The sequence below is a fragment of the Melampsora larici-populina genome (genome assembly GCF_000204055.1).
Source record: "Melampsora larici-populina 98AG31 unplaced genomic scaffold MELLAscaffold_41, whole genome shotgun sequence".
Lineage (NCBI taxonomy): Eukaryota > Fungi > Basidiomycota > Pucciniomycetes > Pucciniales > Melampsoraceae > Melampsora > Melampsora laricis-populina.
In genome coordinates, this window is record NW_006768805.1 from 39896 (window position 1) to 50579 (window position 10684).

Genomic DNA, 10684 nt, shown 5'->3' on the forward strand with positions numbered 1-10684 from the left:
CTGGGCCCGCATTGTGGCGCAGTCGCAACACAATACAGCTTTACATGTATGAAACGCAATTTATTGTACTATATGTGTACCACAATTGAACCCGTAAGTCCTTGATTCCATCCCTTGTGATCGGCAATTAACACCCTTACAAACCAACCCCTGGACCCCCTTTCACCCAATCACAGCAAATTCCTCACTCAGATCAGCCAAAATCTCTCGTTGGAACCAAAACACCACACACTAACCTGGCACCACAGCATTAGTCTTATGATTGAATTCTTCATCAAGCGAAGATGGAAACCCTCAAGCCTTTCCAATTACAACAGCACCCCTGGCTCCAATCGAGTTGTAGAAAAACCCACACCGGTGAGTACATATAAACCAGCAGCCTTTGAGATGTAAAATTGATCCAGGCCTCAATTTCCTTCCATTAATAGATACGTATCAGCCTTCTATCATTCATTCTACTTGTATTTCACTTTGATATGGCACCCTCAGGCTCCAAGTCCCACAAAGAAAAATCCCTCCCGTCTTCTTCACTTGATCCGCCACATTCCTTGTCGTCGTCCTTGCTTCAAGTCCCCTCTTCAGCTTCTACTTCCAAAAACAGACGGTCACTTCGACCTCAGAGCCCGGTCCGTTTACCTCCTGGCTATGTTGCAACCCCTTCTGATGGTCGACGAACTCCTACTCGCCCTGATACAAGCAGCCTGAAACGAGGTCGAGTTGATGATGAAGGGTCTCAAGACGAAGATGAGAATGAAGATGAAGATGAAGAATACCGGAAGGAAGATGAAGATGATGAAAACATCAATGATGAACAAGAAGATTCCAGCACCTCTTCAGTAATTCATATCTCCGGAAGCCCATCCAAAAACCTCACTCGTAAGCGCTCAAAACCCAGTGGTTCGTCTGTACCCAAAAGTAAGAACCCTCGAAAGAGAGCCCCTGTAAGAAAGCACAGTAAGGTATGTTTATTTACGTGTTTCTTCATACTTTCCCTCACATAAGCGTATCAACACACTAACACTCGCTGGTCTGTTTCATCCATACAGATATCTCGAGTTCCTGACAAAGTCGATGTCGATTGAAACTCGGATGATGATGTTGAATCAAGGCCTAAGAAGAAGGCTAAACCTACGGAGTCAGACCTGGCAGAGTTGTATAAGTATTATAAAGGGCCAACAAGGCATCCAGAGCAGGTGATGTCTAATCATTATGTTCAAAAACTTTCTTATCTTCCATTTTTCTCATTTTTTCTTTTCGTTTCTATTTCTACATTCAGAAAAAGGATGAGGTCAAACCTCGCGGATGGACATGTCGATTTTGCAACCGCATCTTCCTTGACGGTGAAACAAATCATTTCAACCTTTGGGGGCATCGAGATGGTGGTAAGAAAAGGAAACCCTGTGCTAAACGCCCCCTTGCTAAGAAGGCAGGATTTCAACTACCGAAGACTTACCAAGAAACTGAAGCTGAATTGGTCGAGAACCACCGTCCATCCAAGGCCACATTGGATGGATTTCTAGCAACACCCAAATTCGATATCGAGCAACTCAATCGAATCATTGTCTTGTGGCAAGCTAGACATGCCTTACCTTGGCGACGTATTGAAGATCCTCTATTGCGATCTGCATTTCTCCTTGCAAACCAGTCTGCTGTACTTAGATCAAGTTGGTGGTCCAGAAAAACCGCAAGAGCGATGTTCAAAGACTACCATGATCATATGATTGAAACTCTCAAGGTACATAATTAAATCCAAAATTTCACTCATTCAACTAGCTTGTGATTTACTAACTCAACTCTTTGTAGATGTTACCATCAAAGTTCAACCTGATACACGACGTATGGACTACTCGTGGCGGAAAGAAGGCATTCATTGGATGTTCAATCTCTTACATCGACAACAACTGGAAGCTTCAAGTAAAGCATCTTACTATGAAGCTAGTTGCTTGGAACAAAAACGGAAAGCTCCTTGCAAGGCCAATTGGTAACTTTCTCATTCGTCATGGATTACATTCAAAGATTAGTTTAAATCTTCTCCAATTTTCAAATCGTCTCCTTTCTGATCTTTGCTCAATTTTTTTAACTAACACTTTTTGTTTTATCTCCTTATCCACATGGTAGCCCAAACGACGGATTCGGGTTCCAACAACGCAACCATGGCTGCTGAAATGGAACAGATGTTCCGCGCGGCAGATAACTCAGTCGAATGGGACTCATCTTCAAATCAGATTAGATGCTATGCACACAAGTTGGCTGTTACTGTTAAGGATGGACTGAAAGCAATTGATTTGACAGCCGGTCACACAAAGCCAACCACCAAGCCAGGTAGAGTACCTGAAATACTATTGCAATCAGAAGACGGACCTTCAATTGTGGTCAAGGGTCCATCCGATTCTGAAGACAACCACCAAATGGAGCAAGATGATCCCGATCTGGAACCCACTCAAGACTCCGATTCCAATCCAGAACTTGACGCCGCCGGTGATACTGAAGAAGGTGAAGAAGACGATCCTCCTCCAGCTCTTCTTGACCCCACGACTACTCGCCCGGATGTTCTTCCTGCGGCAGTTTGCAAGGTAAGTTTTGACATACTAACCTAATGATTATACTTCGCTAAATACTATATATGCTTCATACTTTCTAGGTGCGTGTAGTTGCGAATGCTATTGCTACATCCCACGCAAGAATTCAACAGTTTGAGGCCGTCAAGAAAGAGCTCAACTACACAGGACGAAGCCCTATTTCGGGCCACGGCCATCGCTGGGGAATCGTTTTAGATTCGCAGACTCGAGCGTGTGAGGCCAAAAAGGTATGTACACATTTGGTACATATTGTGAATCGTAGGTGTTGGTTGGCTCAAATCTAACCTACGATTCTGTACCTCAGGTTATCAATCATATATTGGCCGATGACGATGAAGGCTATTTCAATAGTATCACAATCAGTCGGGATGAATGGAGAGCGGTAGAGGCGCTTAATAACCTTCTGAAGGTTGGTTTACTTTTGAATTTTGATCACTTCCCGTATTTTGGTACTGATCATCACATTTGCAGTTTTTTACGATCTCAACAAAGCTAATGGAGGGTGATGAATCGAACGCATGTCACATCTTATTTGACTTCAAGTCCATGATTTCTGAGCTTCGAAGTCAACAACGATCAACCGTGTACCCCAGCCTCAAGAAGATGATTGACGTCATGATCCCGAAGCTCCAGGCCTACGAGTCCGAAGCCTTGAGGTGTGACGCAGTGGTTCTAGCAACTGCTCTTAACCCATCATATTGCCTCAAGTTCTTCAAAGATATGTATCCTGACGAAGTTGATCGAGTTTTGACGTTGTTGGCTCTACAGTTAAGTGAACTTCCTGAATCGAACGGCAATATGCAAAACGACACTTCGGGCCCTCCTTCTGGCGATGAACCACTCGATTGTTTCAAGAGATACACGGCTTTCAACGTCAGATCAGCACCTCCGGCCACCTCGGATCTTGAGTTGGAAGCCTACGTGAAAGGCAAATACCCTTGCGACCCAGCGATGGACCATCTATCATGGTGGGAAGTAAGTCTTCTCTCTTGTCTGCAAAGCATTAATACTGAGTCGTAAAATATGTTCTAACCTACACATCCAACCTGCACACAGATCAACCACAAAAGCTTTCCTCGTTTGGCAGTACTTGCCAGGGATTACCTCGCTTGTGTTGGCACATCTTGCTGTGTCGAAAGAACTTTCTCATCAGCAGGTGATGTATGTTCTCAGGATCAAAGTGGGCTCCTCTCTCAAACCATTGAGCGAGCAGTGGGCTGGCGCCAGTGGATGAAAGAGGGTTGGTATCCTCCTGGAGAGGTCGAAGAGACCTTGTTATTGATAGACAAACTTCAGTCCAAAGTCAAGGGCAAGGGTAAACAGAAAGGTTGATGTATGTTTTATTCCTTTGACCTTATTATTAGATTGTTTTCTTTTTCCACATGTGTTAGTTCAAGTGTGTGTGATTTCTTTTATGTCTTTTACTTCTCTTATTTTTCTTCTTTGTACCTTTTCTATATATTATAGGAGCTTAGTAATCAATCCCATACAGCAGTCACCTCTCTTAGATTTCACGCGCAATCCGCAAAAAAATTGCGGTAGTTATTGCGTTTCGTTTCGATGCGGTCTGGCGAAGCGCAATAGGTAGCTTCCAAAAAAAATTGCGGCCCCAACGCAACGAAGCGGTCCGTAGCAAGCTTGTAGCCGCAATACAATACAATAAAGGGCCTATTGCGCTTCGTTGCGTTGCGCTCGCGCGTTGTTCCTCCGCATCTTGGGGGGAATTAGATCAGATTCTTGAACCTTCTTCATCCGAGGGAAGTAACCCAGTAGATCATGATCAAGAAATCATTGATCGGCTATTGGCAGCTGCTCTAGACCGTGCCCAACTGGCACAGCAACCGAAGACACCTTGTCAAACCTCTGCTTTACATGGCTACATGTACAAACAAGAGATCTTAGCTGGAAGTCCAGTTAGATTCCGCGACATCTGCCGCATGGATCGAGCTACGTTTTATAGACTTCAAATGACAATGAGGCCATATCTAGAAGATACAATTCATACAACAGCTGTCGAGCAGCTTATGATCTTTCTTTATATTGCTGGTAATGCAGGTTCAACAGTTCTTGCTGCTGAGCGCTTCCAACACTCGGGAGAAACAATCTCTAGATACTATAACAAGGTAGTTTTGGCTCTTGTAGACTTAAAAGATACCTTCATCCGACAACCTGGCCCAGAATCACCGATTCCTAATGAGATCACCTCAAGTGCACGTTTTCATCCTTGGTTTGATGGATGCATTGGGGCGATTGATGGTACTCACATACCAGCAAGTGTACCAGAACGAGATCAAGCTGCTTATCGAAATCGAAAGGGTGACTTGAGTCAAAACGTACTTGCTGGATGCCACTTCAACATGTCATTTAACTTTATAATGGCAGGCTTTGAAGGAGGCAGTAGTGACGCTCGAGTACTTGAAGTGGCCAGGCAGGATGGCACTTTTGTAGTACCAGCTGGTGAGTCTTGGATTAATACATCTCCATTTGTATCTTTGCTGACTTTTTGAGTACAGGGCGGTATTATTTAGTGGATGCCAGCTACGCTAACGAGCCCGGCTTTCTCGCACCTTCCAGAGGTGTTAGATACCATATCAAAGAGTGGGCGGAAGGAAATAGAGGCCCTGTGAATCCTCAAGAACTGTTCAACAAGCGCCATTCTGGGCTTCGAGGATTTATTGAGCGCACGTTTGGAGTTACGAAAATGTGTTTTCCGTCGACTCGTTTCATGAGGAAGTATCCCATCAAACGACAGGCGGATCTAGTTGTGGCATTATGTGTACTTCAAAATATTATCTTACAGGGAGGTGAAGATCATTTTTTTGACGAGTTTGATCAGGAACAAGAGGCCAGAGACCAAAACCTCGCCAATCGAGAATTTGAGCAGTTTGAAGTTGCTACTGTAGCAGACAGGGAAAATGTGAATCGTGATAGGATGGTTTTGGCTGAGCGTATGTGGGAAGATTATATAGCTCAAGGCCGACGTTGATGGATAAAATTATTTTATTACCACATCAATGTTCATACAAAAGTAATTACATATTATATTTAAAAGATGGAGCGCACTATTTGGCTCCCGGTTTCCGTCGGTACTTTTCCAGCCAAAAATTGCAAACCGGGCTACTAAAATGACAAACCGAGCTACAACATTACCCAATCGGGCAGGTATTGTTTCAAAAAGGGCATCAGTGTCTTCAAACCGGGCTACAGCACCCCCTTTCCACATATGCCCTTTCACTCACTCTCTCTCGATTCACCCTTCTGAGCCAGCGAAGTTGACACATCACATCCATCAAACCGCATTCGGAACTCACTTCAACAACAGACAGACAGAACTAACTCAACATGAGACGTCGTCGTCGTCTCAAAATGGTAAGTCCTCCTCATTCCGTCTATTCGGTCTTCTCCTTATTCGTTTCTTCGTTTCCTTTGTTTCTTCATCGTACTGACAAGCATCATATACTATCCTATAGCCTTCCTTTACCGTGACCATCTTATGTCTCCCCGATAACAATCAAATCTTCAGAGTAACAAACACAATGGCACCTTCATCGATGACACCTTTGGAGAAAACGGTGAAGACAATTGCACACCTTGTTCCTGCAAATCCTCGACCACCTTCACCTCCACCTAAACCTAATCCAACTGGATTTCCACCATACCCCTACCCCGGTTACATGTACCCACCTCCTTATTACTGGCCACACCCAAACCCATATCCTCCATATCCACTGTACCCATACCCATATCCTGTGCAACCCAACTCAACTCCAGCAGAAACATCTACTTCAGATTTTAAACCCAGCATCACCGATGGACGTAACTCAATTCAGTCGGCAGCTTTGACTCATTCTCCAATCAATATCACCAAATCTCCTCTCGAATCACCTCCAGTAATTCAAGATGAAGACAACTTGAGACACTCCGAAGAACCAGCAGCACGTTTATTAGCTCAAGGTACCAGTGTTGAGGTGGATGATGCTGCAGAGCAAGACGATCCACTCGATGAACAACAGTGGATTGATCTCAATGCTGAGCGGGATTCCGACTGGCCACCTATAGGTAAGCCACATCATTGTTTTTGATGACTTCTTGTTTGTATTTGTGATGTTTGTCTGAACTGAAACCACTGAAACTGAAGGTGTTGAACCAGTTCGTCGTATGGAATCACCAATCATTGGAAAACGATTTGTTTTACTGGCTAGTGGCATTATGTATATGAACGCAGTTGCTAGGCACCAAGGTTACGGTATTGCCATCAAGAGCAACAAAACTGACAAACACGAGAAAGTTCGGGTTTACTTCCGGTGTTCGCTTGGACGTCAGGTCAAATCAGTTGCCAAGCTTCGCGCATCATCAACCAAGATGACAGGCTGTGAATTCGAGATCTCAATCAACTATCATGCACGATCGGACCGTTGGATTGTCCAACAGGACTCAAAGAACCCCGACAAACACCTCCACAACCACCCAGCTTTCGAACAACCGTACTATCACTCCAAAAACCGTCAATTCACAGCCGACATATTACATCAAATGGAACTCCTAGCTTCAGCAGGCTACCGTGCTGGACAGATACGGGAACTCATCAAGTTCGCCCCTGGTGCCGAACCTCTAGTCAGGGATATCCGGAATGCGCTCAGTCGCCAAAGAGACGCATGGCTAGCGGGTCGAATGCCCATTCAAGGCCTATTTGATTTGATCACCAAGCATTGTTGGGCTTTCCGGACTAAAACTTTGAGCAACGGAACCCTTCAGTCACTCTTTTTTGCTATCCCAGGAGGTATCAAACTAGCACGTAGATTCCCAACTGTCATTGGCGTGGATTGCACGTATAAGACGAACAGGTTCAATCTTCCTCTTTTGCACATTGTGGGAACAACAAACACGCACAAGACGTTTACCGTGGCTCTCTGCTTCATGCACCACGAGGTTGAAGACGCTTATGTTTGGGCTTTAGAGCAACTCAAAGCCATAGTATTTCCTGACCCTGAAAATTCTGCCGAAACAACCTCAGATTCTCCTAGTGATCCAAAAACCGATACGAGTAACACTGATACTTCTACCTCAACCGCTCACCTTCCGCAAACTTTCTGCACGGATGCTGAGCCAGCTCTTTTCAACGCACTTGCCAAAGTTTTTCCGAGTGCCAATCACATCTTGTGCATTTGGCACATAAACCACAATATCGGTAAAAATTGTAAGAAGAAGTTTGAAAAGGAAGAATTCACCAATTTTATGAAGACATGGAATCGTTTCCTTCAAAGCACTACGACCGAAGATTATGATGAAAACCTCGAGGCTGTGAAAGTTATTGCCCGATGTCACGGTATCTTGGAGTACTTGGAGCGCACTTGGCTTTACCGAACTGAGAAATTTGTGGCTCTCTATAATTCCAAAACGCCTCATTTTGGTAACTCATCGACCTCTCGTTTGGAAGGTGCCCACCATAAACTCAAGAACTTCTTAGATGGTGGGAACAACGACTTCATAACCTGCTTCAAAGCCTTTAAACGTGCAAGTGATCTTCAATGCAAGGATATCATGATTCTAACTGGCGTCGAATCCGGTAAGACCCTTCTGGGCCTACCTCTTGCCTTCCAAGAGCTCAATGGCGTCGTTTCTCACTTTGCTCTTAAGAAAATCAAGAAGCAGTATGACCTTATTTCCAGCACGTTGAACAAGAAGTGTACCGCATCATTCCGCGGAGCTTGGGGGTTGCCTTGTTCTCATGAACTGGCACAAGCTTTGGTTCTTTCGGATTACATCTCACCTAAACTTTGCCATCAACAATGGTTTTTAAGCGCGGTTCCAGCTCCTTCATCTTATGACGCGCTTAAGAAAGCGATGAAATCAAATGTAGAACAATTGATTGAACTCGATGAACACAGTCTTCGCCGAATTTACGAAGATCTCGCCAAAGTCCAATCTGGCCGCTATGCTCTGATTCCAATCTCAAATGCGGTTGTCAAAGGAGATACTCGTGGGCGACCACGAAACAATAAACGAACATCCTCCTCTCAAAAGGAGACGCGCTGGAAGTCCGACATGGAAATTGAAGACGAAGAAGAAGCCAAACGTGATGCGAAAACGGCTCGTACAGCCTCTTGCTGCAGCTATTGTAAAAAAACCGGCCACAACCGAACCACATGTCCAGTGCGCATGATTGATGAAATGGAACCGGGAGAATTTGAGCTTGACGATGATTTCAAAGACATTAAAGTATCTCAAGACGAGATCATTCCGTTACAATCTGGATCAGGTACTTGTAAAGAGCCTCAGTCCTCCACATCTCAAACTCGTTTAGATCAAGTTTCTCAAGATTCTCAAGCTACTCATGTCAAGGTCAACGTAGTTGAGGAAGGCTCTAAGAGTTTCAAAGAATCGTCTTTTTCTGAACCGCCGACGCAAGTGACCTCTCAAGCGTCTCAAGTCTTACTTCAACCTTCCAGTTTGCAAGCGACTCAGCCTACCTCAACAAGTCAAGCAAAGCGTATATATAAGTGTAGCATCTGTAAGCTACCAAAACACCGTGCAAATAATTGCCCCAGTAAGCTATTGGCGTCCAAGACGCCTCCAACTAAGGAGTCGATGTTATCAATCTCTAATCCACCTCTGAAAGATTCACCTACCTTGGATGAAGGTAGCGACTTTGATGACGCAGCGAGTGTTTCAAGTGTGTCTGAAGCAAGTAGCATTAGGCCACTTTGGTCTGATACCGAGGAGGACAATCTATGTCCTTTCTGTGATGACCCTTTGCCACTAGAACCATTGACAAAACTTCTCTCACTCAAAGCAACCCTTTTTGCTTTGCCAAACATAACCAAGCGGCCAGGCCACAGAGATGCTATGACTTTACCCGTAAGTCATAAGTTCTATATCAAGTCACATTTCATTGATCAAAAGAAAACTGATTAGCCAGTGTGTGTAGTTCCCACAAACCGCAGATTTCTGTCAACTGCACCAGGCCGAACGCGAGATTATACCCTTTGGGATACAGCAGGGCTGGCCTACCAAGATTGACTTTGTTTTACTAGAACGTCGCATCCGAGGTCATTCCAAACGACTTTTCGAGATCATCAAAAGAAATCAATCATCTTTCTTTCTGGGCGAGGCACAAGACCGTTATAAAATTGAAGGTCACAAGATGTTTGGTATATCTGCTGAATTTGAAGGGTTCCAAGTCGAGCAGCCTGGGTAGTTGAGTCTTAGTCAAGTCTTAGTCTTCAGTGTCATAGTTGGTTCTTGGAAAACTGACATTGAATTTCGTTCCATTCTTACAGTTATGGGCAGTTAGGCTATCAAGTCATTATTCAAACTTTATCCAGTATCTTCTTGTCCAAATCGTCCAGAACCCCACTTGATGTTGCCAGTGCCAAACCGTTTCCACCAGATTACTTCCTTCGCCGTGTGCTGCTCCCCGAACTGGCCTTGTTACTTATCGCAGAAGATTTGGGCGTGGAAAACGGAGATCCCAAAGTCAAGGAAACTTTGGAAGCGAGCCGGGGTTTCGGGAATGCTGTTCATTCAATTGATGATTATTCAATCGAAAAAAACAAAGTTGACTTCGTGGCTTCATCTTCCAGTCGTGTTTGTGACAAAAGTGGTCTTTCTTCCGCTGAAGATCAACTGATCTTGAGGCAGCTGCCTCCGTTCATGGTTCCGTACATCAACTCGACTTTCAATCCGCCGGCATTTGGGAACTGCGGATACTATGCAGTAGCCGAATCTTTGGGAGTGTATTCTAAAGAATCTTATATAACTGTCAGACAGACATTATTAGCGGAGCTGTCAGCCCACGGACAAGATCATGAATTGCTCATCTCATCTGCCTATAGCAAACCATCAATGAAAACTCGTAATCGTCAAACTCAATCTTTTGCGGCCGAAGTAGTTGCAGATCTGCTAATCCGACTGGATCACAGCGAGGAGAAATGTACTCGGGCGTACTGGTTGCGAATGCCATACATGGGCTTTGTCATAGCAAGCGCTTATGATTGTCCAGTAATTCTTTTGGACCCGCAAGCCGCTAATTGCAATTCCTTTTTTCCTTATCGCACGACCCCAAACAACCAAGATCCAATAATACTTGCATTCATCAACAACGA

At 44.5% G+C, this 10684-nt stretch overlaps 1 protein-coding gene across 1 annotated transcript; it reads left to right on the forward strand.

Moving 5' to 3' along the window:
• Positions 1-476: 476 nt before the first annotated feature.
• MELLADRAFT_66239 (uncharacterized protein) lies at positions 477-1082 on the forward strand (the record flags this gene model as incomplete). Its single annotated transcript, XM_007414079.1, has 2 exons — positions 477-959; positions 1047-1082. 2 exons carry the CDS (start codon positions 477-479, stop codon positions 1080-1082), a joined length of 519 nt encoding a protein of 172 aa, XP_007414141.1.
• Between the last annotated feature and the right edge of the window lie 9602 nt (positions 1083-10684).